This window comes from Scatophagus argus, chromosome 11 (assembly GCF_020382885.2).
Source record: "Scatophagus argus isolate fScaArg1 chromosome 11, fScaArg1.pri, whole genome shotgun sequence".
Taxonomy (NCBI): Eukaryota; Metazoa; Chordata; class Actinopteri; family Scatophagidae; genus Scatophagus; species Scatophagus argus.
In genome coordinates, this window is record NC_058503.1 from 11,885,376 (window position 1) to 11,912,998 (window position 27,623).

General features: G+C 40.8%; 2 protein-coding genes across 6 annotated transcripts in view; both read left to right on the plus strand.

The window, feature by feature from the left end:
• Positions 1 to 10,446: 10,446 nt before the first annotated feature.
• Positions 10,447 to 13,031, plus strand: atp5mc3a (ATP synthase membrane subunit c locus 3a). Of its 2 annotated transcripts, none has more exons than XM_046403546.1 (5): positions 10,447 to 10,581; positions 10,782 to 10,878; positions 11,684 to 11,758; positions 12,161 to 12,351; positions 12,458 to 13,031. In XM_046403546.1, exons 2-5 carry the CDS (start codon positions 10,840 to 10,842, stop codon positions 12,570 to 12,572), a joined length of 420 nt encoding a protein of 139 aa, XP_046259502.1. In that variant the 5' UTR covers positions 10,447 to 10,581; positions 10,782 to 10,839; the 3' UTR covers positions 12,573 to 13,031. The 2 variants fall into 2 exon arrangements, with proteins under 2 accessions (XP_046259502.1, XP_046259503.1); XM_046403547.1 differs by having other exon boundaries at positions 10,562 to 10,669.
• A 728-nt stretch (positions 13,032 to 13,759) lies between these two features.
• Positions 13,760 to 27,623, plus strand: part of atf2 (activating transcription factor 2) — a 42,157-nt gene continuing 28,293 nt past the window's right edge. For 3 of the 4 annotated variants that reach the window (XR_006844646.1, XM_046403541.1, XM_046403544.1), the window contains exons 1-11: positions 13,760 to 13,889; positions 14,579 to 14,651; positions 15,669 to 15,765; positions 15,851 to 15,969; positions 16,052 to 16,177; positions 16,605 to 16,783; positions 18,062 to 18,176; positions 19,562 to 19,660; positions 22,269 to 22,499; positions 22,989 to 23,195; positions 25,500 to 25,605. Coding sequence is in view for 3 of the 4 variants with exons in the window: in XM_046403541.1 (XP_046259497.1) it covers positions 14,604 to 14,651; positions 15,669 to 15,765; positions 15,851 to 15,969; positions 16,052 to 16,177; positions 16,605 to 16,783; positions 18,062 to 18,176; positions 19,562 to 19,660; positions 22,269 to 22,499; positions 22,989 to 23,195; positions 25,500 to 25,605 (1,327 nt within the window). In the remaining variant the exon portion in view is untranslated. The other variant, XM_046403542.1, reaches the window with a different exon arrangement.

A 27,623-nucleotide genomic window follows, 5' to 3' on the forward strand; every position in this document is an offset into this window, starting at 1 on the left:
GGAACCAGTTGGGTCTGGGGAATGGAGGTGGCAGCTGCTGATGACCAGTCACGATGGGGCACTTGTGTTTGTAATTGCGTTTTGTCACCTACAGAGGGTGTTAAGAATCCTTGTTAAAAGCTGGGGGAAATCTCACAGTAACAATTATTGTAGAGCAAATTACCAGGTAGGCAATATCTAAGCTGTCAGGAAAGGTTAGGAGAAATGAGAGGAAGAAGATGGACTATTCAGACATTCATCATGGCCATAGTTGCCACTTCCAAATTGAAAATTGGAAGGATTGCATCCTTCATTTTCTCAAAATTTGAACGAGTTAGTTCTGATTATTGTGGTGATTGACAGAAAGGCCTGGATAAATAAATAGGAGGGTAATTCATTTCTGTGCGTTTGTCTTAGATCCGTTCCCACATGTCACTTCTCAGTGTTTGGGCATTAACAATAAATGATGAACGAGATTTGTTTTCTATCACATATCGTCCACATGCGTATCAGGATCGGACTACGCACGTGAACATGTATGTGAACTGGCACATGAACATGTATTAACGGATGTACTCTGGCCTTGGATGGTGTTGGGAGGGTTTCTTCATTGGCACTGGCTGCACTGGTACCATTGCACAGCGCTGCCACATGAGAGTTTCAGTCCACCATCTGTCTCTTTTAACTCTGTATATTACATTTACACCACACACTTGGAAATGTAGCTTCCTCGTTTTAATGGGAATGTGAGGCAACCGTAAAATAAATATTCTCTCTTTCCTCTGGCGAGTGCGGCGTTGCTGAAGCCAAAAGCGTCGTCCCTGTTCATTTGCAACAGCATTGTCCTTTGAATTGCATTTATGGCAAGCTATAAATTGAATTATTGAAAAGCTATTGTTTGTTGCATGAAATCAGTGAAGCAGTAAAGGGGTTAAAGTCAAAGAGTCATAAAAACAATAAGCAAGAGCGTGGAAAAAAATCTCCTCCACTCAGGATTGGGTCAATATTTAGCCCCTCACCATATCACAGGATTTAATAGGACATGCTCCATGTGTATTTGTAGATGGAAGACATCTGCTGAAAATGGGAAAAGGTTTAGGTGTTATTGATTCTGGATTTTAAAAGTTTTGCTCAGTAACACATAGGTAACTTTAAGTTTTGGGGATATATTTTGGGACATGATCTAGTTTGGTAGAAAAAGTAGGCCTGACTCTGACACAACTGCTACTCCTGTGGGTGCTGTGGACAGGCACAGTTTTACCTGCTGTATGTCAGCTTGAAGGTCAAGTAATTATATGCTCTTTCATTCATTCAAAAACATATTTTAACAAATTGTTTACATGTATGTACAGTACTGTGTAGAACTGAAGGACTGGTCAGCTAGTTAACGAAGAGCGACTATTTTCATAATCAAATAAGCAAAAATGCCAAAGAATCATCAAATTGATTATTTGCAGGTTTTCTTTGCCTTCTTTATTCAGCTGAATATTTTGTGGTTTCTGACTGCTGGTCAAAAAAAAACGAGAAGATGAAGTCAACCTGGGATTTGTACTATTTTCTGAAATTTTATGGCCCTGACAATTAATCGATAATGAAAATAATCGTTAGTTGCAGCCTGCTGCAGTATGTCACCCTGTTAAGCTGCTAAGAAGCGTCTCACACAGGCCCCCATCTCTGCACTAATCACAGTGTCTCTGTTTAGCCATTTGCAAGCTGTGACCATTGTTGATTCAAGGTGAGACCTGATATTATTGCTATATAGACTTGTGTTTTTATTGTTGTTGTTTTCAAGAATGGGTCCATTTTGGCATTTAATTGAGGCTCATGGGCTTGGCTGTGAAACGGCACACAGGGGAGTAAGACGTCAAGTGGCTGAATTTCCACAGCCATTAACTGTTCCACACTCAATTAGAATGCATAGGATCCTGACATTTCATAACTTATGGGTCTCAAGGCTGATATAATCCCCCGCTATAAAGGAAGCCACATTCTGAAGAGACAGAGCCGCATACTTAGGTCTTCTTCGAGATATAAGCGGCTGCTTTGAGAATTTTTGCATTTCAAAGTCGAGGCTGGAAAAAAGCCATGCACGATGTGACAAAACTTTGCAGACGCTCTGTGTCATTGCTGCGGTTTCTGCGTTATTGTGGCATCAAAAGATTGTGCTGCTTTTGCACAGAGGATGCCACAGATTACAGCTACTTGTTCTCTATCAGTTACATTCATTCATTTTCTTGGCAGTATTCTCATATTTCCTTGTCTAATAAAGGATACATGCATGGCGCCGCTGTAATACAACATAAATGTAAATTATGAGCAGCAGCAAATTGAGCCGCTTAAAAGCTAGATCTTGTTGTGCTCCTGCGAACCATCTTGGGAAAGGTGATCCTGACAATCAGAATTATGATGATAGAAATGCACTTTGATTGCTGTTTAATTTTCTTTGGTGATCTCTCACCACCACTATAACTCAGTCTGAAAACAGACAGGCTCTATTTGCCAGGTAATTAATAACAGGCCGCTGAGGCAAGATTTAGCTATTATTTCTAATATGTTGTGTGATTGTAAAAAGCACCTTTTCCAACAGTACGATTGCATTCATTTATATCTTGTTATTTTGTAAATGCTTTTCCAGAGCTTTAATTCATACAAAGTGAAGGCAAATTTTCGCCGCAGCCATCAGTAATCTAATTTAAAAAGAATCTGCTGCTATCTGAAGGGTTACCAATTAATTCAGATTGATTGCCTATCTAATTCGGAATATTACAAAGAAGAGTTCTAAGCTTTCATTATGCTGGGCATGGGTGAGTTTTTCAACTTATTTTTCATCATAACTCTTTAGAATAAGAAACCTTGTCTGATCTTTAATCACTCAAAACATGAACACCAGTGTGTAATGTAGGAGTGATGAGTCTTAGAAGAGTCACTCCTAATCATAAAGCACCTAACATGGATTAGGAGCAGAGCGAAGAGATTGAAGTCAGAGGTTGGGCAATAGATTACGCTTTCTTTGGGTTCTCCGTTGGTGGCAAACCAATAAACTTAAAATAGGTGAGGCCCTCTGCCATGAACAACAAAGCGCCATCAGCCGTGCCTCCATGGCGGAGCCTCCTATAGGTCACTGCTGCTGTGACTCTCGACAATATGACAGATTAACGACAACAGGTTGAGCCCTGCACTTTCGGCCGCCCACAATCTCAATTATGTCTGTCTTAATGTACACTGAACAGCCGCGATCGCAGGGCCATGGACAGGGTAAACACACTTGCAGGAAGCAGACTAGTGACAGGATAATAAAGTGCCATGATTGATTCAGCTTGCTGTGTGCCAGATTGGTTTACTGTGTGGGAGGAGTGGTACCAGATTGTGTGGGTTTCTGTGGTGAGCTATCAGTTGTCTTGGTTCAGGAGAGGAGCTTCAGGAGGCTGAGTGATTTCGTGGAAATGTTATGGTTTCCTGTGTTGTACTGTTTTTGTTTTCACTAAATCTCACATGCTCTTAAATATATAATATGTATGTATTTTGACAAGAATTATCCAAATAGTTTTGGTTAAGTAAAAGTAAAAGACATTATGTCACGCTGTAAAAAATACTCCATGAAGTTTGGTATGTGACATCTCAATCTGCAGAGTTACCACTTTAGTTTAGGGCTGCAGCTAATTTTATCTGCTGATCAAGTGCTGATTTTCAGCAAAATCTGCTGATTTTCTCAGTTATTTGAATAATTGTTTGCTTTTATGTCAGAAAAAGTGAAAACTGCCATCGGTTTCCCATAACCTAAATGAACATTTTACTTGACAAACCGTTACTTTCTGCCTATCATCTAATTGATTAAGTATTTTAGCTTTACATCATTTTCCTCTTAAATACAGAAGCAGACCAAGTTAAATAAATAGTCAAATAAATCAGATTCGGACCAAAATACTTCCAGCACCGTGTTTTGACCTAAAGCTAATTCTGTTTCAGGCCCACTCCCTTTTTATTTCTACAATTGGTTTTTATGATGCCAAACTTCATTATGTTTTAGAAAGGGATTAACAGAAATCTGTTACCTGGCTGATGTGTTGCCAGCAGCGACTGTTTGTCTGTGCTCGTACATTAGAAGGGGAGTTAATGCATATTAATGGGGCCTATAAAAGCAACTAATTGAGCATTCCGGATCTTGCTGAGTTGGGGATCTGTGAGTGACATTGTGCAGCTCCGGGACCTACACCAGACTGCCTTTATTAGCTCTCTGAACTGGGATGTAGGTCAGGCCATTAAAAGCAGGAAGGGCTCTCTCACTAAATATTGTTGTGACAGCCTCATATTTGACACCCCGATCTGTGAGCGGTGCTTAGGAGACATTTGTGGCAGCTGCGCGGTGAACAGCTCAAAGTAAGGAGATGTTATATAATGAATTGCTGCTCCAAAAAGTTAATCCTAGTTTAGAGCAATTTAATTGAGCACAATAAAATGCAGCCATATGTGCCCCGTAAAAATCAACAGCGTTCCATATGAGTGCTAAGTAAACATGCCTTGAATATCAGTTTGTGTCTAACAAGTCTCACATACAGTGTTGGTAATGTAATTTTGTTGATGATTGAAACAAAGCTGTGTTGATTTTATTTTTGCTTGTGTGTTGTTTTTTCCATTCAAGAGTGGCATGTTGGTGGAAAATAAGCTCAACGGTTGAACATTATGAAACCATCATTATTTTAAAATGTTGAGTGTTTTGTTGAACAAAAGAACAAAGCTTTGACAGCCTCCAAATTCAGATAAACCCACATTTAAATCAAAAGCATTATAATTCAGCGCTACGACTGCAATAAACCAACCAAGACAGAATGCCACACTAAATCACCACCTCAAACAGTAAGTAGTAGGGCAATAATATTTCAACAGGGGGCAGCACACAGCCATTACATATTGGCCTTTAAATCATATTTAATTGCTCTTTTGTGTAGTAGTCTGTAACTTCAGTTTGACTGGAGCTTGAAAACGCACCGTTCTTCTAATCTACTGTGTGCACCATATACTATCTGTCTATCAAATCCACCCTCCATATACCGTCCTTAACAACCTTCTGTCTGCGAAAACTAACGTGCATGTCTTTGTTAGTCGTTATAATAAAAACAGACAACAGTACATCCTAGTAATGGAGCACAGTATGAGGTCAAGCAGATCCCTCTAAAGTGGACGGCTCGTTTTCTTTTCCTGTCATCAGCTTTGGATTGCTTTTTACTAAAGCGTCATAAGCCATTTGATTGTAAATCTTGGTGACCTTGAAGTCACTGGAAAAAGCGCAGATCCGTAAACCAATCATCGCACGGCTGCCCCTGTCAGCCATGCTCCTGTTCACACAGTCACCGCCTGAATTTCCTGATGTTAAACAGAGGAAGGAAAGAGGAATAAAGCTCCGTTCATGCTTGTGTTTTGTGAGAACACAGTGTCGGGTTTAAACGTGATTTAAAATCCAGCCAATTTTAGCATTACGATGCGGCTGTTGAGGAATTATTTAACAAAATCGCTCTGTTGAGTTGAACAGTCCTAAGCGCAGGGCATCCAGTGGCTGTTACAGACTTGGGATAAAGAAAAGTTGGGATAAAGACTAATGATACTGCAAGCCTCAGCATTTCTTAGACCATTTCCAGCTGCTATGCTCACCAGCAGCACAGAGATCAGTGTTATTATGGATTTGTTGAAAAATCAATTTGGCGAATGCTAATGTCCTTTAAATCTTTCAGAGATAAAGAACACTTGCGGCATTTCTGTGGGATGATTTCCAGCAGTATCAGAGATCTGCCTGTCTACTCCTACTGTGGATTATTGGACCAGCTGCTTGAAGGCTGTCCACACTCTCAGTGAAAAGGGTTCTCAGGTTCTCTGCTATGACCTGCCCAGGTTTAAGAATCTTGTTTTTCTTAAAAGGTTTCACAGAGCTGTTCTTTGCAGAGCTGTCGTTTTTGTGAAGGTTTGGGGTTTTTTTTGTTTTGTTTTTTTTTTGAACAACTGACCTGGTTTCCACCCAATTTTCCACTTGTTCTCCATTTTGCTCAGGGAATAAACCTGCAAGTGTCATCATGGTGTATAATAATCGCTGTTGTAATTAACAACTGTGCCACCCAAGAGAAATGGCAACATCCCATTTTTTAGATTCACTGGCTATTTAGAAAAGGGTTCTGGTGATCCTTTAGTGCTATTCCTGCTACATGTTACCCCTGAGCCTCAGAACATCTTGAACTGGTTTAATAATATAAACCATAAAGTACAATAAATACTCTGAACCAATAGTATGACCTGTTATACATCAACAAAAAAGAAGTTTCTTTCATAACCCACTCTCAGAAAGACTAATCTTTATTTAAAAGGAATACAAATTATACTCACTGAGTCTTAGACCCGCTTTGTATTTCAGGAAGCTTCACAAACAAGAACAACAAGGAGTTCAATATGCCGCCATTAAACAACAGAGAACCTGTTAATGTCCCCCAGACCCAAACCCCACAGACTCTACCATCACCTGAACTCTGATTTAAACCTTTAAGTCCCATCTGAACCCCGGTTATCTGAACTATGACTTTGTCATAGGGAATATGACACATAATATATATTATGTGTTAAGCATTGATGAAACAAAATGTAACTGGAACCACTGGGGGATACAGAAAGTGTTGCTGTTGTACATTGTACAGTGAATTCAAACTAATCTCTATACTTTTGAACAGGGAAAACTTGTTTTTTGCCAGTGCAAAACAAACTGAAGTTAGTGTTATCAGTGTGTGTACATATGTCTGTGATGACTTAGTGTGAGTGAATTGTCTTGTTGTGATATTCTGTCTATATGGAATTTGTTCTAAGGTCGCTTTTGCAAAAGCTATTTTGATCTCAGTGAAACATGAATGAATTTGAGTTAAGAAGTAACTGACTAAATAAGCGAAAAGTGGGCTTATCAGTCTGTCACGCAGATGTACGTAAGGGTAACCCTTGTAGTTATCGTAGGTCGAGAGTGCAGCAGCATTGGTGGAACAGTGACTGTGAATAAATAAAATGAATTCTTATCATTGCTGTTATCAAAACAGTCAACAAGTGTTGTAGTTGGACTTGATTTCCTGAGGTCCTTTTGCCCCCACTGTCAGATTTAATACAGACAGCATGGAATGAAAGGCCACGCAGATGTTACCATAAAAGGAATGATTTATGTATTATCAGCTTTTGTTAAAACTTTTAAGGGAGGGAACTGCTTTATCTGATGTACAGGAGGGTAAGAAATCAGAAGGAGAACACAGATGAACTGTAGCCCTGCAGACTGTGTATCCTTGGTCTTGACAAAGAAAGGAGCCTCAGTAGTTTCTTGCAGCATCCAGAAATGGAGATTAGCATGGAGCCATCAGCAGCGCTGCAGTCCCTCCCTACCCTGCTTCTCCTGTCAGACCGCCTCCTCCCTGCTTGTCAGGAGCTCCGACGAGGAGCTGTAAAAACCTTTTCCCCTCTCCTTAACAACTGCAAAACAACACGCACACACCCCGGCTGAGGTGCCTGCTTTTCTGAGGCCTCTGACAGGACGTGCTGCAGGCACAAATTGTAATTCATAAAGGTTAAGGGGGTCAATGCCTTTTATTACCAGTCTGAGTGCATCCAGCTTGATGGGGCGGGCATGCAAATGGAATGTCTCAGTGTTCTATGCAACTCAGACAGCGAGTGCGTGCATGCCTCTGAATGGGAGGAAGTAAAAGGTGGGTAAAGGGTGGTGGGGGGTGCGTGAGATCGGCTGCTCTCTCCACCTTCCACAGCCATGTAGGACCACACAGCCGCTGCCCGGTTAATTAGACAGTATGACATTGACCTCAGGTAGTTAACGGCCACTTTGATATGTGCCGCCTTGCAATTAATATATTGTAAATCTTCATGTTTTATCATACGGTCTGCACTGACCTATAAGCTGCTGCATTACACTTGGTGCCTACAATACAGTCTTACGTTTTACATTTGCATTAACAGAAATACAATCAGCAGTGTGGAATTAAAGATCAGTCATATCATGGTTTTGCTCTCAAAGCTCACTCTGTCTGTGCTCACAAAATTGGGAAGCCTAAGAGGTTTTAAGACCAAACAAGATCACAAGAATGGAGTAAAAGTATTTTAGCGGATAGCTATTTAAATGTATAACCAGAACTGAAAATATTGTGATCTATTTCACCTGCCAAGGAATTTTAGGAAGATGTCGAACTGCAAAGTGTATTTCTCATCTCTTTTGTGCAGTTACCATGACCCCAACAACAAAGGCTGCGATCACGTTAGACCCTTTTGCGCCCTCTGCTGGACCTTTATAGAAATTACCCTGTTCTTGGTTGTTCCCATTGTTACAAGTGCTTTTCAGTCTGCTCTCGGGCCTCTGCAGTAACAAGTGTGTGACTTTATCGTACTATAATTGCTGGACATGAGTTTTCCAGGAATATTGTGTGAAGTTTGTTCGTTGTATTATGGGTTTGAATATTGCATATGTTAGAGTGGTAATAAATGCATGTGAAATATACATTTGAAAAGGAAATACTGCACACAACTACTACAGAAAAGTAAACAGGCGGAACATAAACGAATGCAACAGACTCAGTTTACAGATAATTAGAGAACAAAACATAACGGGATACAAAACAAAAAAAGAATATGACAACAGACTGGAACAAAAAAGGAATAGAACAGAAAATAGTACAACAGATGGGATAGAATAGAATTCAGTAGATTGGAAAAAACCTTAACAAAACAGGACGGAACAGAACAACGTAGAATAGAATGGAATACAACAGAAAAGGATAGAATAGAACAGAACTGAATAGACAGAAGAGAATGTAATAGAATACAGCAGGATAAAATTAAAAAGATAGAGCAGAACGGTACAGACAGTACTAGAAAAGAACAAAAAAAGAGAAGAACATGACAGGATAGAACAGTATATCAGAACACAACAGAAGAGAATGTGATAGAATAGAATTTAACATTAGAACAGCAAAGAACAGAGCAAAATCAAATGGAGCGCAATAAAATAGAACAGAGCAGTATAGAATAGAACTGCTTTTCTTTTTAATGTCTAAAAGCCTTCATTGTCTTCTTGAACGCCCCTGGCACATGTACGATCTACTGACTGTTTTCTCCTCAGTGAGGTCAGGAATCTGTGGCGTTGCATTCGCTGTAAAACTGAAGAGATCATACCTGAGGCGTCACTTGGACAGTCCTCTCTTAAAGCCAGCATGCAGCAAAGGCAGATTCCCTGTGCTCATTACCTTCCCATCACAGACCAGCTGCTGTGAAGTCATTCATCACGATTACAAATCCGCCCGGTGTTGGTAGCCTACAGCTCCACCATGAGCCTGTGAGATGCACAGACAGGAGCCCAAGCCATGGGTCCCTCTGGGCTGAGAGTTAAATTCACACCACAACAGGTGATAGAACTGGACAGCAGCAGTCAGGGTTTGTTTCACAGGAGAAAAACAAATTTTGAAATACGAGTTGAACTTGTACTAATTAAAAATTTGTTTGTTTTTTTTTTTTTTGTCAACATAACTTGTATTACCTCTGAAACTGTGATTTCTCCTTTTTACCAGGTATATATTTGACACAGTGACAATGGGTGGTATGTTTGTCAGTGCTCTTCACTGTCCCTGGCTGTACACAAATATACAGGAAAGGGAAGCACATGATCTTTTCGTAAACTAGCTAGTATCACGCTAACCTCATCTAAATTGCCACTATTTCCTGGTTTGACCCGCAGCAACGCCAAAGCCAAGAATTTCCACCCTTGGAACAGACCCTCGTTCCCACAGTTGAGCCAAGGTCTCCTGTTGCTGTGCAGGAACCTTTAAGAGTGGGTGTCTTAATGTTAATGCTGACAACTTTCAAGTAATTTTTACCCCTTCTTTCCTACAGAAGTATTTTGATGTCAGATAATTAAATTGTTTAAAACTGTATTTTTATGGGTCTATCTTTATTAATGACACTATGAAGAAACAAACAGAGCTGATCTGTTACAAGCTGGACCTAGAAATCTGCTGAACTTTCCCTGAGTTTTGTGATTTGAGTAACATAACCCAAAGAGTCACCTTTTCATAGTTTAAACATGGTGCTGTGTCATATTTTCTTATTATGATAATAAATTAAAAAAACAGTTTATCTTATTCAACTCGGATCCAGAACAGACATCCTCCTTATTCTGGATACCAGCCTTGGAGAAAAGAAACACTTTGGGACTTCAAAGGGGTTGTTTGATTTTATAAAATTTTTTGATAACAAAGATCTATGGCAAAGATAAATAATCTTTATAATGCTTTGCCTGCAAGTCATGGTTATTAATAGAATCAAGTCATCCTTCCACCTGAATAACTCATGAAAGTTTTATGACAGTTACGTATTTTAATCATATTTCTTAATTATATTCATACAGTGAAAGGGCATCCATCAAAAATCACATTGTGCAAACAAGGAACATTTAGGATTTAAGAATGAACTTGCTCCTGTGATCGCGTTGAATAAAGTTTCTGTGAAATGACCTTCCGTTGTCATCCGGGCCTCTACATACGTCGCAGCGCGCATGCGCACTCTTCCACTGTGGTTCGACCTCTGCAGTCGGTAAGTGTGTAATGGCAGTTTGAATGAGAACCGTATCTTTACTTATCCCTTTTCATCCTCTCTTTTAACTTCATATTGCAGCGCACAAGTGAGAGTAACATGCAGAATGGATGTGAATATACACATGAATGCCTTTATTTTCTCTGTGGAGCATTTTTATACTCGTTTGACCTTACTTCTCTCCGGTCTTGCCTCCTCAGAAAGACCCGGGCTTAAACCAGATTTGACCGAACCGGTTAAAACTACCTGAAGTAGAAGATGTACGCCTGTGCAAAGTTCGTCTCCACGCCGGCTTTGGTGAGTTTGCTTTCCTTGTTGTGTTTCTGTGCTGTGAATTAGAGCCCCGCTCTCTTAATATCGCCAGTAAAATCCGCTGGGCCTCTGGTTGAACTTGACTATAGCTGACTGGCAAGGGTATGTGCAGGTTAGGCCAGCAAGCTAGCAAGCTAATGCTAAAGCACATAATGACAGAATTTTTCGCGGTGGCAGTGAAGCCCTAATGCTCACCTCTTAGGTGCATGGGAGCTGTCTTAAATAAACTGTCACGGTGCCTTTGCTTTAGCTCGTAGCGGACATTTTCTACAATGGCAGCTAGCTAAGGTCATCACAAGGCTCTCTTAGCTGAATGGAGTGCAGAGTCCGCCTGAAACCTCATACATAGGGCTGTGCAATTGATGAATAAATGATCACCTTGTCCATTTTTGCAGGTAAGTTTTAAATATGTGTATCCCGGGCTGATAGGCATGTTTCAAGGTCATAATTAAGTTTCTAGTAGCTCTAGCAGGCTAACTGGTTTGTTACAGTAGGATTGTAAGTTTGTATGCTTGCTATTAGTGTTATTTGCCGTTTTCCAGCACCACAGCTTACCAGAAACCTCGACTATGAATGACTTTAATGTCTCAGACTGTACTCTCAAATCATGAAAGGCCACGGGTCAAGTGTGTACATTGTTTGAATGGCACTGTTTTTGACAAAGTGACATTCAAGGTGCCTTCCACCTGCTCATGGCTGCAGACTAGGAATAGCTACCAGCAATATGTTTCATGTCTTGTTGAGCTCCTGTGTGTGTTGCTGCCAGTTGTTAACTGTTGTGTTTGTGCAGGTCCGTGCTGGTTCCCGGGCTCTTTACAGACCCCTGTCTGCCTCTGTGCTCTCCAGGCCTGAGATCAAAACAGAGGTAAGGAGGAATGCAGGCTTTTCACTGGGACTACAACTGCCATTTTACCTTGTGCTTAGTTATCAAAAATAATTTTGACCAGTTGGCTTCAGTCATTTGCTTTAAAAATGTCAGAAATAATGCCAAATGTCCTTCACAAATGTTAAGACCCCAGTGTGACCAATAACTAAAAACTCCAGACCTTGCAAAGGCAAAAATCTCAACTTAATGTTTACTTTTCAGAATTGTTGGCAAAGTACAAAAAAAAAGATCATAAGAATTTGAATTTATTTTTTGTTGTTTAATCAGTTATTTGTGTGCAACATTGGTTTCAGCACGATTTTGTCAGCCAACGACAGTCATATTTTGAAAGATGTTGGTTTTAAAGGTGAAAGCTCACAGTTTTGTCTTTTGTTGCTCCAGAACAGTGTTGCTGTGATGCCCCAGAGCCCTCTCACCCAGGTCACACTGAGGGGCTTCCAGACCAGTGCTGTCAGCAGGGACATTGACACTGCTGCCAAGTTTATTGGAGCAGGAGCTGCCACAGTTGGAGTAGCTGGATCCGGAGCTGGTATTGGGACCGTGTTCGGCAGCCTCATCATCGGCTATGCTAGGTTTGTTTTTATAGACATGCATTCTCAAAATATTTAAACTCACTTGGATTAATAGACTTATAGTGTGGTTTGTTCTATAAGCACTGACACTTGTTCTTGTTTGCAGGAACCCATCTCTGAAGCAGCAGCTGTTCTCATATGCCATCCTGGGATTTGCCCTGTCTGAAGCCATGGGACTGTTCTGTTTGATGGTTGCTTTCCTTATCCTGTTTGCTATGTAAAACTCTGCTGTCAAACAACAATTTCATTACAGATGTGACTACATATTTTATTGTGGCTACCAAAATTGTTCCGTGTTGGTGTCATGGAAATGTACATTTTCAAGTCTTTCAGACACTGTCAAAATAAAAACATGTATTGTACAAATGTAAGAAATTACGTGATTAAAATACATGTATTTGACTATTTAACAATGGCAGTACATTTTGTCTGGAACATCATGCTAACACAACAGAAAGGAGTGAGCTTTCATGAATGTCCTCTTCTCCGTGAAGCAGCTGCTTAGGCTTGTCGTTAATCAGCCTTGTTTTCTCAGTATGTCACATGCTAGCTTTTTTGGGGTCCACCTTAGTGAATTCTTGGTTCAGCTGCAGTTAAATAGTACTGTAATTAGGCAGCAAGTGAGTGCTTGCTTTTGTAAATGACATGAAATAAATATAGATGATTGAGATCGAGTTATATAATGCATTATGACTTTTTGAATGTCATCAAGAGAACCTGCTGGGTTGTTTCTAAAATGACTTTTTATATGCACCTATCCTTTCTGTCTGTAACATAGGCTGCTTTGAACAGAATATAATGAAAGCTGGCACTGCTGGTCAATTGAAAATGTATGATTTTTAATTGTTTATTGGTTGAGCCACCTCTCAAGCAAAAGTGCCCAATATTTGCTGGTACCATCATCTTTGCCACCGTAAACTGAATTTCTTTAGGTTTTTGTTGTCAAATTAAATTCACTTCAATGTGTGGGATTCTTTACATTTTATAGGCCCAAAGGTTTATCAAAAAGAAACTGATAATGATACAATCAATGGTTTCAGCTCTAAAATTAAAAGCAAAGATGCATCACTGAAGTAAATACCAAACCAAAGAAACCTGTTTATCTGATAGCTCAGGAAAGTGAAATTTAAAGCAATGGTGTAAGAATTGGTGCATTTTAATAGCCCAGAGCTTTCTGAGAATGTAGACGATAAAATGCTTTAGTATTATTGTATAACCAGTAGTTATCAAGTAACCATGGTTGCTGTCTTTTAACACAAAATATTACAATGCACCCTTTCAAAATCAACTTAAAAAGACATGTGAGATGCACCAAAACTAAACTGCAGAACGTATTAAACTTTTGTAGGGGTGATAATGGACACAAGTCACCTCTTGAAAGATTTCTCAACTTGATGAGAATCAAACAAACCAAGTGTGTAACAGATCCTGTCATGCTGGCTCAGCCTGATTGTGACGTTTGCGGAAGAGCGCCAGTTGCTATCGCGATACTTGGGTACAGACGTGGGATTTTGGAAATCAAGGGTTGTGGCTGAGGGGTAAGTGACTACATAAACTGATAGCGAATGGGTACAAAGCGGTTGTAAAAGACACAATTTGTGGCATTGCGGGGGACTTGTGCTCCGGTACAACGAAACGGCCTCGAAATAAACGTTGACATCTCCTCTGTTTACAGTGATATTTAGGTCCAAATATGGCGACGGTTGTATGTTAACGCAGGGCTCAGACTATTCCATGGAAGCGACTGGAACAGATAATCGCACTCTGTCATAACGTTATATGTTTTGTGTCATGGCCTTTCACGATGAGCAGTTCTATTTACAGGACCGAAAGCGGCAGAAGTGTCAACGATGCACGGCTCAAAATGTCCTCCTGAGAACGCGTATTTGGACCAAAATAAATGGACCGAGAATTTAGCGTTTCTTATGATGACATCGAGGTGTAAACAACCAAAGCAACCGCCCATTATCGATATGCTTTGTTCACATTTCTAGCTGGACTTTCACCCTTACTGGTCTACTACAACGTCCCGTTAGTCACACATTATCCGACACAAGTGCCGTACATTTACTGAAATCATTTGTTGTTATAGCCACAACATTTATTCTACATCTTGAAGTACTGTGGTCTTATTTACAAACAGTTAGCCCCTTCATACACACATTAATGCACATTTTCATGTCTAACATTTAGCTGCTGCTTGTGCTTTTTTCCTCTTTTATTTCAGGGTGACATAACAGGAATTCCTTAATATGAGTGATGATAAACCTTTCCAATGTACTGCTCCTGGGTGTGGACAGGTAAGTCATCTCAGCTTTCATAAATGTCTCTTTGTGCTGCTATTTCAAATTATCCTGTGTATACAGCCTTAAGTTCCACTCAAGCACAGAGATGGCAGCTTAATTATATTTTGTACAAAGACTCAGAAATTAGTCAGCACTGGACTTCTGCCTGGCCTGAGGCTTTCTGTGTGTCACCCAGTTTGCGGCAATGGAATGGATGAAACATAACCTGAACTAAAGTAATCCAGGTGTTAGAGCTAGATTTTAAAACAGGGATAGGACCACAACATTATGTATCAGTGCCAGGTCCAGGTGACTGAGGACTTGGCTTGTGCAGATTCCAAAACAAATTTGCAAAAAACCAAATAACCAAATAAAAAAGAGGAAACACAGGGATCTTTTTGGACTCCTAGACATGATGAGGAGCTGTAAGGATAGTTGTTCATTGCCAAGATTTTCAATATATTGAAAATATATTGGTCATATGTCTAAGGACCCAACCTCTTGACCCTCCAAGATAATATGAAGAAAAAATGAAAAAACTGTGAAAACAGTGTATGTTAATTTGCACAATGTTACGCCTGCTAAATAAATTTAAGCCGTGTTTGTTGTATCTCTACAAAGTCAAAAATAATATCTTAGTGTTTCCCTAATGATGACCCAAAAAAGACTTTTCTCCACACGGCCAGAATTTAATTATAGGATTTATTCAGTCCTGTATTTGACCTGCAAATGAAGTCCTTAATTCAAGAAGGCAGTGCAGCTTAGAGAGGTATTTTTAGCATGACGTGTACCCTCATAAGTATGTAAATGTCAATGAAATATTAGAAAAACCTGGTGTACACATTTATATTTAAAGCTTGTTCTTGTAAAGTTTAGCAGCTAAGTTCAAGTGTTTTGTCTTACTTTTAGTTATGACAATAAATGTATGTGTAACAATGGTCATAGTTTGTTGAAATGTTAGTTGGTGCGCTTCAGATCCAGACCTTATCCAAACAGATATCAGCTCATTATCCTGTCTCTGTTCTCGCACAGAGATTTACAAATGAGGATCACTTGGCTGTCCACAAACACAAACATGAGATGACCCTAAAGTTTGGCCCAGCAAGGAATGACAGTGTCATTATTGCTGGTAAGTCCTCTTGAAGTTCAAATATTTGAATGCAACTCATACTGAATGTAACAGTTCTTGTACTGAAGGTTTTCCTTCACGGCAGACCAAACTCCTACACCGACCCGCTTTTTGAAGAACTGCGAGGAGGTTGGGCTCTTCAATGAACTAGCAAGTCCGTTCGACCATGATTTCAAAAAAGCAACTGAAGACGACATTAAAAAGGTTGTTCTTGCTGCAAGTTCATCTAGCGTTTCTGTTTCCGATCTGTGTTAGTGAGATGACTTTGATTTTTTTTCTCCTGTAGTTACCGTTGGATTTGTCCCCTCTTGCAACGCCCATAATACGCAACAAAATTGAGGAACCGACACCTCTAGAGGCTCATCGAGATAGTCCTCTGCCTCATCCTGAGTCTACTACAAATGATGACAAGGTAAAGCTTTGGAATAAGCTGTTTCTGCTATTTGTAGTGATAATAGAAAATTTTACAAGGACGTCATGCAGGGTGAATGAAAGGTGTTTTCTTGCTTCTGTTTCTGGTAATTTATTCTGGGATTACAGATCCACTGGTATGAATATTAATGGTAATTATTTGCTTGTTTCCAGCTGACTTTGTCTCAACGTTTCAGTAATACTAACAACACTGCACAAAATTATTGTTTAGAGAAATTCACAAGAGATAATAGATGATTTTAAACTAATACTTTTCTTCACTTGTTTTGCATTTTTTTCTAATCTTGAAATTTGGCTCTTTTTTTTGTTAATTTGGACTTTTTTTTCAATCAGAAGAAGTCATTTACTTAAGAATCTGGTGTTTATTAAACACTTCCTGCAGCTAAGGTGTTGTATGATGTTTTCAGGACTTATCCTTGCAGCCAGCATCACTGCCAACATCCACTATAGTCCATCCTGCATCCCTCCAAGTTCCCAATGTACTTCTAGCAACCTCAGAGGCTAATGTTGTAATACAGCAAGCTCTCCCATCACCAACATCTAGCTCTGTTATTACCCAAGTCCCATCCACTAATAGGCCTATAGTGTAAGTAACTCAAAATGTCCATTTTTTAAAAATCATATATTTTTTTTAAAAGTCTCTTTTTTTTGTTTGTTTCTTATTTATATTTGTGCAGTTTTCTCTTGGTGAGCTTATATTTCACGTGGCTCGTGCTTGTATTATTCTTTGATTTGTGTGTGCGCTCTGCAGGAATTTTTGTTTTTGGCTGTGACCTCATAAGCCCCGTCTTTGAGAAGTACATCAGTGTTGCTCAAATATGGATTTACTGTGTAGCACCAGCTCAGTTTCTGAGTGGTGGAAAAAATGGATTGATGAAAGGGATCATCATATTATAATCTATTGGTCTCAGCGTGTGATCATCTCAGGCTTTCAGACCTCAGCAATTTATTAGGACATTATACAGTATAGTGTAGTTTAAATCATTGTATTCTGTTTTCATTTAGGTTTTATGCGGCGCCATTACTGTTTTGGAATCAGAGTTGTCGATACCTGCTCATGTTTGAGCTTTACAGCAAGACGAATCAGTGAAAAAAAACGCTGTTGGTTAGAGTACAGCGAGCCATACAAAAGCTAGTCAGAAGAATGTGTGCACATGTACTCTAATCATCAGTCACTTGTGAAATGGAGCTGCGGCTGCGCTAAGCTTCATTGGTCAAAGTTGAAGTAAACTGGACTTGTTAAAGATCAGTCCAAACAGTTGTGATTGACATACCGATTAAAATATAGTAAATATAATTAGGGTCCCCCTGGGCCCATAACGTAATAATGCTGGCAAAGTATAGATATTTGCATATATTTTAATCCAGACCCATTGAACTAATTGACAGAACAATGATTTAATCCAGTTTCTAGAAAATCAAATTTTTTCTTTAATGTTTTTTTTTTGGTGGCAAAAGAACTTCTTTCAGTTAAAAGTGAACATGAGAAGTGATAGCCCTGATGCAACTTTTTAAAGAAAAGTTGTTGTGGGTAAAGATATTCTGTATTTAAATGTGTTGCGTTTTAATAAAACCTGAAGTCCATATCTGGGCAACACTGATGTCACTGATGGGTTCTAATGTGATGATACATGTTCTCATATTAATATTGCTTGAACCTGCAAGGCAAAAGGTGTGTTTTGAGTTTGACTTTGTTTTTGTTCCACTTTATTTCCATAATATTTGCCTGATTATCACACTGTGGTGCTTTTAATATACCAACATTGCCTTTTTAATTTAATGGCTTTAAATTCTATTTTGCATGTTAATCGCGGAGTCCTTTGTTATTTTTCTCAATGCGATTTGTTTTCTCTGCCCCTTTCAGCCCAGTGTCTGGCACCTTCCCTGTGCTCTTACAGCTGCCCAATGGCCAGACCATGCCAGTTGCTATACCTGCTGCCATTACAAGCTCAAGTGTACATATTCCAACTGCAATCCCTGTGAGTGTTCTGCTCGTTATATTCTGTTCATGTGAGGCTTTTTCTTCTTATACTTTAGTGCCTTTTTGAACTAACAAGAAATTAGTAGTGTGGGTGTGTTGACAAAACAGTCTCACCGCAAGATTCATTAAGCAGCTTTTTTGGAGCTTTTGATCACCTCGCGTGATAGTCAGCCACAGATAGAGTTGGCTTTGAACTGTTTGAAGGATTAATACTTTTTTGGTTACTTTATCCTCATTCTTATTGCCGTAAAAGTTGAGCTTCAGAACTTCATTCACTCACGTTTCTATGATCCAGAACAACCACTAAATGAACCTCTAGGTGAGGGCTGTGTCAGATTACTTTATGCTTTGTTTGGTTTGCTGTTTGTTACTCACATTTTGAATTTGAAACATGTAGACAATTATTCACATCAGTGTAACTGAAGTCCCTGTGAAGGGACATTCAGATACATTAATGCCACACGTTTTCTTTGCTCCACTTGGACATAGGGACTATTTACAGCTTTTGGCACCTCAGATTTGGCAGTCAGTGCAGAGCTGTAGAGGTTGAGTGAAATAATGGACTTCAGAGTGTAGCTGTGTATCACTGTGGCAATGATAAGGGATTTGGCCAAGGCGCAGCAGGCTTCAGTCCAGGATACTTCACTGCTATTTGTCCTTGTACAATTAGAATCAAAGCTCTTGATGTCTGGCAGAGCAGATAGATGACACTACTAATGAGCTTTGTGAATCAATTAAAACTGCAACCCATATAGCTTATGTAGAAAACATGTTATAAATAATTAAAAATAAATAGTAAAAAATAAATTTAAAAAAAACTTTAACTCCCCCATGTGGAAGCTTGTTTTGTTGTTCAGTGTAGTCCTGATTGTCAGCGTGGAACACTGAACAGCAGATGATTATCTCCTGATAGCAGCACAGCAGGGAAAAAACTTCTATCTTCCTGGTCTGTAGGGACTAGGAAAGCTGCTGACAAGTAAAGGAGGGCAAAAGTAGATGGATAACACAAGCCACCAGTGGGCCTCCCCCTGCGTCTCCCCTTTTCGTTCTCCCCACCTCCCTGTCTCATTGTCAGCGGCTTTCGAGAAGAGGCCTGGCTTCTGGCCTTCCGGCTCGTGACTCTCCATCCTCTCCTCAGCTTCTCTGTCCATATGCTCTCACGCAGGCATGCAGAGGTTCATTAGCGTGCACACTGCATCTCCATGTGGCGCTGCCTCCACAAAATAACAGGCCATCCAATGTAATGAGGCTGAGATATGAGCAAACTCTGAGAGCCTGCCGTGTCTGCGTGTGTGTTTGTGTTGTGGGGGAGCGCCGCCTGTCTTTTTACTGCCGTAGACTAATTTTCTCTGTGCTGATCTGTCTCTGTGTCTCTGCCATCAGCTTGTCAGACCTGTCACCGTAGTGCCTAATGTCCCCGGGATCCCAGGACCTCCCTCGCCACAGCCACAGCCACAGCCCGTCCAATCAGAGGCAAAGCTGGTATTAATTATCTCTTCTTTTGCATCAAATGTTACTTCCATGTTGAGTCTGGTTTTTTTCCCATCTGAAAGAGATAATAACAACCAAAGTAATGAGTGAGCTTGACGATCAGCGAGCAGCTGTTTTCTTTGACCAGATGAGGGCGAAAGTGAAGGACTGAGTGTCTTAAAGACTATCATCCTGTTTCATCCACATTTAGTTGCTTACAATACCACTATAACAAATGATTTGCTGCTTTTCTTTGTCATACATGATAGTGAACTGAATATCTTTGGGTTTTGGATGGTTGGTTGGACAAAACGAGACTTATGAAGACATCACGTTAAACTCAGAGAAAATTGTAACAGACACTTTACACCATTTTCTTCAATTTTCTACAATGATGAATCAATTTATTGACAAAATAATCTGCAGATTCAGTAATGAGATTAACTGTTGCGGCTGTACGGATTCAGAATAATTAAGCAATAAAAATAAAAATATTTCTTTGTGAGTAGAAGTGTTGTAATCAAGTCCTCCAGTATAAAAAGTGATAGTTGAAAGGCAGGGATATGAAGTGTTGTGTGGGAGATCAGTGGCAAAGTGATGAAGCACGGATCACAGAACCTGTAAGTGTTCGCAGCAGGCTCCGCCCGTGGAAATTAACAGATAAACTGCAGAACGGAGGTGTGTGTGTATGTGTGTGTTTGTGTTGGAAGGGAAGGATTGATCCTGACTGGCGAGGAGGACAAGGGGGGGTGGTGGGGTGAGAGGGGGGATGTCTGGGATCATGGGGTACGGAGATGACAAACGCAGAGACAGTGTTGTGCTCAGCACGCTGTCACCGGGGCCAACCAGAGGGGGGGGCTACCAGCGAAAGCCAGCTGGGGGCATCCTGGCACACACTCACTGAGGCACATTAAGTCGATCTCACCCTGCATGGAACCTTTTGTTCAGCAGAATCCTGCCTGACCTGCACCCCCCTCCCCCACTCGCGGCACCTCCCACTGCACTCGGCTCATCAGCAAACACCTAATGAGCCTGCGTCAAGAAAACAGACCCCCGCTCAACCTACCCGCTCCCCGCCCCCCACCCGGCTCTCAGGGGGCGCAGAGACGGCACTTTACAAGGACTGATGATGCTGCAAAGACCACAATAATGATAATTAACTTGCTGAATTTAGAAGATTATGCTGTTAATTAGTTGCAAAATAAAGATAAGTAATATAGTAGCAGATGGTTGAATAACACCCATGAGATGGAGGGTTATTACACTGATGAGGTTTCCATGGCAGAGATGAAATATGAATCTGACTGGCTTTTCCCTCTTTCTATGGGCCATTCCAAGAGAATAATATCGTGTTTCTGCCAGAAGAGCTTCTGGAAGGGTATTACACGATAAACTAATTTGGTAGATAGATTGGTCTGGCAAAGGTAGTTGTTAGAATAATGTGGTCCTCCGTTTTCCCATGTAAATGTATTCCCTCTCACTTTGTTAGCGCCTCGAAAGGCTCATTCACTTTCACCTTGTTTTTTCGGCATTTGATACTGGAGGAATTGGCCTGTGAATCATGGGCACCAATCTGCAGAGAAACAGTTTCTGTGAATGGGGTTGTGTGTGTGTGTGTGTGTGTGTGTGTGTGTGTGTGCGTGTGCGTGTGCGTGTGTGTGTGTCATACACAGTCCTAGTCAGTGTTCATAGAAAAAACTACAACTTTTGATAGTCACACATGGGTCATGTCTTCATGTGTCATGGATGTCCATCATCTTTGGTACCCAGATAAGATTACAGCCTGAACATGAGCAAAATAAATGAGTGTATGGATGAGTCAGAGAGTGATGTTACTTTGTGTCTTCACAAGGTTACTTTAAAATTAGTTAACACTTGCTCAGTATTTCAGGGCTTCTTGAATTATTATCAGAATCCTATTCCATAACCTTAATTTTGATTGAAAAGTTGATAATACTTGTAAAAGATATTTCACATAGCAGTTAATAACACCGGCAGTGGCACCTCTGTTTCCGCTCTTGTTCTTTGCCTCTCGACTCAGTATGTTACAGTCTGTTCGCTAGCTGCTATGTTGTTGTGAGTGTCTTTAGGAACCATTTTCCTCAACTTCTTTGAGCACACATAGAACTCCAGATGAAAACATTTAGGCCTCATTAGTTTGCATTAATGTAGTTAAAGTGTATTTTAGTTGGATATTTAGTTGAATGTCAGGTTATTCTTAGTTTTAATAAAAATATTTATATTTCTGGATTTCATTTATATTAGCAGTTTGTACTTTTAAATTTTAGTTGCGTTTTTGTAAATTATAATAATCTTAAAGTAACCTAACACAACTGGGTTAATTGCTAAAATGAGGGTAATCACAGGTGAAAATCATAGTTAAATATGTATTTAATATAGTTTAAAATGCATGCCTTACCATCCAGGGAAAATGTTGATACTGTGTACTGTTGATACTTTATTGAATGATAAAGAATAAAACAGTGAATGGTCCACTGTCAGCATGACCCCCTTTTTAGTGCATTTCCGTGATGAATGAATGCAGTTTTCCTCTGGTACAAACCATTTCTTTGTGTGAACATTTCGTGACTGTTTTCCTGGTGCTGAATTGTCTTCCCAGAAACTGAAAGCCACGTTAAACCAGCCACTTCCTCAGGTAACCAATGGTGATGGTGGTGAAGTCCAGAGCAGCGCTGTAACCCACACCGCAGCTCCCACTTCTCCTGCTCCGACCCCAGCTCCGGCCCCGGCCACGGTCCTAACTCCTGCTCCGGCTCCTCACCTGCCCACGACTGAGGAACCTTCTCCCCATTCCCTCCAGCAGCCAGCCACCTCCACCACAGAGACACCCGTAAGCACTCACATCTCCAGGATAGGGACAGACTTGTACTCGCTTTGGTTCCACAGCGGAGATTTCTTTGTTTGGGCCTCTAATCTCTGAGTGTGTGCCGCACATGCAGAATAATAATCATGCCGTTTGTTTGTGATCAGACTACTTTGTCAAGGTCATAGCGTCTCCATGTACTAGCTTGTTCATCAGTTAGAATTTCTCTCAGAAGTGCAGACAGCGTATAGTATGGCAGTGATGAATGAACATGATGTTAAGATGCATTTGATTATGTTGCATCTTTCCATGTGTAAACTGACATGGGTCAAATGGATTACTTGGTGAAATTATTCACAGCTGTGTATGTGATATTATTGCTGACCGCAAGTTTAGTATTTTATATGTGCAGTGTTTGTGGAATATTCACTGCTGGATATTACCCATGTGCTGGCGGTTTTGCTCTGCTAGTTAACGTTTTGTATTGTTGCTGTTGTTGTTATTACTATTGTTCAGGCTTCCCCAGTGCCCCCTGTGCAAAACCCTCCAAGTACAGGAGGTCGACGGCGCAGAACCACAAGTGAAGACCCCGATGAGAAGCGGCGCAAGTTTCTGGAGCGGAACCGCGCTGCAGCCTCTCGCTGTAGGCAAAAGAGGAAAGTGTGGGTCCAGTCTCTGGAGAAGAAGGCTGAGGACCTCAGCTCCTTGAACGGACAACTACAGGTGCTCTTTACCCCCTAGCTGCTGCATGTAACATAAGCTACAGCCTATCTTTCTTTGTTTTCGTATGCATCAGCGTGACAGTTTGTGTTGTTTGTGCATGTATGCATCCCTGTGACTGTTGCTGTAAGCGTGTGAGCACAGGCTTTTCCTTTCTGTGTTGATGAAGTCATTAAAGCCGATTAAGGAGCTGCTGTGTGACAGCAGCAGTGTGTGAGCCCTTTACATCGATATGTCCCTGTCAATAAAGATGTATCCTCCAGATGTCAGCCGCGCACAAGCGTGTCTTCGCTTCTGTCTCGGCAGTTTACTGAATGGCCTCAAAAATCTCTTAGGGAAAGGTGTCTTTTTGAACCTTCATTTTGCTGCAAGCAATTAGGATCTGATGCTGACAAGTTCGAAACAGTTCATGTATCTGCTGTCTCTGCTGATAAGTGTGAGCCGGGGGTGCGGCACATCGGTGTTCCAGACAATTAAATGAGATGTGGTGTTTATTTGCTCACTGTCTTATTTTTCTATGAAAGCAGAGTAAGATGTGGAGGAGGGGACAGACAGCATTGCAGAAGGTGTTGATATCGTTGTCGTTGATATTCGGTTCAAAAACAAGTTATCACTACTTGTCAGGGGTGCACTTACGGCAGGTGTTGTTGAATGTAGGTAGGTGAAAGAAGGGGAGTGAATGGGGTTATAAACAGATCGCATCGTTGTTAACTACAAAGAAGGGAACAACATGTGGCAGAGAATAAAAGGGCGCTTTATATGAAGGCATTAATCAGCAGTGCAGTTTTTGTTAAAACCCCCATGCTGACATGGGCCAGCTGATCAGTGAAACTGCCTCTAATGATGCACAATTATTTTAACATCATCCTTAACTGGCTTTTTAATGAGGTGTCAGAGCAGGCAGCTCACAGGGCTCCCAGCATCACCCAAGGCCCATTTGCTCAATTTCGATTAATTCACAAAGTTAGAAACAAATTTAACTCTAAAAAGTCCAGTTTAGTCCTGTTTGAAATTGGTTGTCCTGGTTTTCCTGTCCATCTTCCAGGTAATGTCATTCAAACCATTTGCATTTTCACTGCTGCACTGTCAAAGTCGTATGCCCTTTGTAATGGATGTTGACATTTCTGACTTGTGTCTGCAAGTCTGCCTCATATGCTAAGTGGCGGAAGAGTTTTAAAGGAACACCAGTGTTTATATTAGCTGCAAGTGGCAGCAGTCATCGTGGCAATACAGTGAATATGGCTTTGGCTACATGTTATACATACACTCCTTTCTAGCTGTGTTTAAATCTGTCTTACAATAGCTCAACCCTGCCAACACCAGCAAGACTAAACAGATGGAATCAAATAAATTGGCAGCTTTTAGACTAATAGATTAAGCCACCCATAGTCCTTTAAAGGAGAAGAGAAGGAACTTAAATCTGCCATTGGGTGCTCTACGGGCCCCTGGCCATGCTAAATCCAGTTAAAGTCACCTTCAGCGTAATGTGGCTCCCTTTTACGACATGCAGAAATCCTCCGTTCCCCCGGGAGCTGTAACGACATGAGAGTGTAAATCTCGGCAGCATCTACAAAGTTGTACTGACAATCCGAACAGCTCACCTCTGACAAACGTTCCGGTCGGTCGCCCAGTGAACGCCCATAATTATTGTACAGGAAAAACATAAATGAAGACGTGCCTCATTCTTTATTCTGTATTCATTCATTATGTGTTGTTACCTTTACTTGTGCTTCCTGTTTCTCAAGGGAGAGAGTATGAGTTTATGTGCAGTAATTTAGTGGCCATGTGCTTACTGTATATAAAGAGGTCTTGAGAATTTGACCCTGTGATCCCATTAATAACTGGCATTAAAATAATATAGAAATTCAAACTCATGTAGAGACACAACATCCATGCTAATGCAACAGTATGGAGCCTTCACTGTTTACTCACTTGGTTTGGGGTCCATCTGTCTTTTTGTGCTTTACACTGGAACATAACAAGTAAGTTAGGAAAGCTGACTGCAAGTGCGTCAGTTTTAGTTTAAGTGGGACAAAAAGGTAACACAAATTTCACTGAGATGCTAGATATGTTTGGGATCACGTAGAAACAGTGTCATCATTACGTAGTTTGTCCGCCAGGGAGCACAAATTAAATGAAGAAAAGGCTCTCTGTCATGTTTTAATTGACTGAAAACAAAGCTTTGTCTTGTTTTGGGAAATCACATTTTTCAGGTTTGAGCTATGAGTCTGTCTGTCTTGATGCTGTAATCTGACGTACTGTATGCTCCAGTGTTGTGAGTGCTGTTGTGTCTCCTCTCTCCCAAAGAGTGAAGTCACCCTGCTGCGAAACGAAGTGGCTCAGCTGAAGCAGCTTCTTCTGGCTCATAAAGATTGCCCTGTAACTGCCATGCAGAAGAAATCTGGCTATCACAGTGAGTAATGCTCCATTATGCCCTGCCTGAGGCTTCCAGTGAAACACCTCTAAAACGAGCTCCAGCTAACCGCTAGAAGGACATGTCTTACTTAAGGCCAAACAGAAAGAGCTATTGACATATCAGCAACCCCCCCCCCCCCCCTTTTTTTTTGGGAAAGGAAAAAAAAAACTTTGCAAAACTTCAGATATTTATGGGCAGGGCTGTTACAGACAAATTTTCACCAGCTGCATTGTCTGAGGCCACAGGTGTTATGCCCAAGAAAGTTGCTTTCTCCTCATTTAACACCTAAATTTTGTCAGAAGAAGAATGAAGGTAAATGTTTGCGGGATGGATGTTCAGAAACAAAATGTTTTGGTTGTTGAGAAATGGATGAAAGAGTATGATCTCTGTTCTTGTAACACTGACGTATACACACATAAGTAAAATTTAGCATTTAGCGTCTTCAGTTCTCAATGATCATCTCTCTTAATGCTTGAATATATGAGATGCCTCTTCATTTGAATTTTCCTGTTGTCAGCCTGTACGTTATCGTCTCCGTGTCAGTTCCCGTTCATCACGTGGTCTCATTTAGAACCATACCTCCAATATTTCTGGGAGAAACAAAGCCGTCATTCTGACTTTCTGGTCGTAACTCACCTTCCTTCACAGGTGAGCCATTATGCAGTGAGAACAAGTGTGCTGCGAGCCACTTCTCCACTGTGATGTAAACGCCTCCGCTGACTTGTATTGACAATGATTGCCTCTGAAATGAGTCCATTAAAGCAGCGAGCTTGACAAGACTGCACAGCATTCTCGTTGTGGGGTATCCAGCAAGCTAGGCTGTTCTTTATGCATCCCTTATTGCTAACCATCCTGCTGACACACGTCATGTGTATTATGGGGCTGATGGTTTGCAGGCTGTCAGAGCCGGGTCTCATTTGGTATCGTCTGGATTGTTTTTCAGTAAGATCCGCAGATGAATTGGGTCATCTTCCATCCCTTGTTTCTAGACCTTCCTGAAGGATGGCAATTTTCTACCCTGTTTGGGAAAATATACCCTCATCCAAAATACCCCAGTTCATCAGTTTGGCTCATGACGACAGGTGGGGTAGATCTGAGACAGGCCAAGAAAGAAAGCCAACTAACATGAGAGTGGAAATAAATGTTTCTTAGAGTGGCAGAATGAAATAATCCAGTTGCTTCCAGCCCTCTTTGTCTGATGTCCCACCCCACACCCCCCATGGCTCAGGTTGGTCAAATTTGCATTCGTATGATAGCACTTGATGCGATAGAAGCAGAACATTTCTGCCATCTTTCTAATAATTTCAGCTTTTCAGTTCAGTTTCAGTTTCAGCTTCAGCTTGATCACTACTTCTAGCCAAAATTTTGTCCACTTACTTTGAACTTTGAAGTAGTGAAATAGTTAACTAGGACCGTCCAAAAGTTTTACACATTTTCAACCATTCAGCCATTACTTTAAGCTAACTGGTTCAGACGTCGCACCTTACTTGCTAACTGACTAGTTGTGATGCACTTTCAGTCTCAACGTGTGATTTGTGTAAGCTCAACATTTTAAATTAAATCATAGTTTCAGTTTTTTGTTGTTGTTGCTTTTTTGTTTTTCCTGTACACCGCCAAGCATCTGCATAAGTACACCTCAGAGTGTGAGTACTCTTGGTTGGGAGTCACTGAAATAATCTTTCTTGCCTAATTAGTAAAGCACATTATTTATTTCTGACTGATCTGTTGCCCTCGCTCATGTAAAGGCCTCATCAAGCCCTCCGTTTTCTCCACGTTACACATCCCGTAAGGCTACGCTGCCCTCCAGACCTGGTAATACCCTTCATCGTCCTGCCCAGGCGTAGCTGTGGCAGGTGGGTGGAAATTACCCAGACTACCCCACAAACAAGGCAGGACATGCTTTCATTTGGCACACCAAGCTGTCCATCTGCTTACAGAGAACCCCATTTCAGAAATCAGAGGAGCAGAAAGAAGCTCCGGCTGCCCAGGGAAACAGCATCTCTGAGTATTATGAT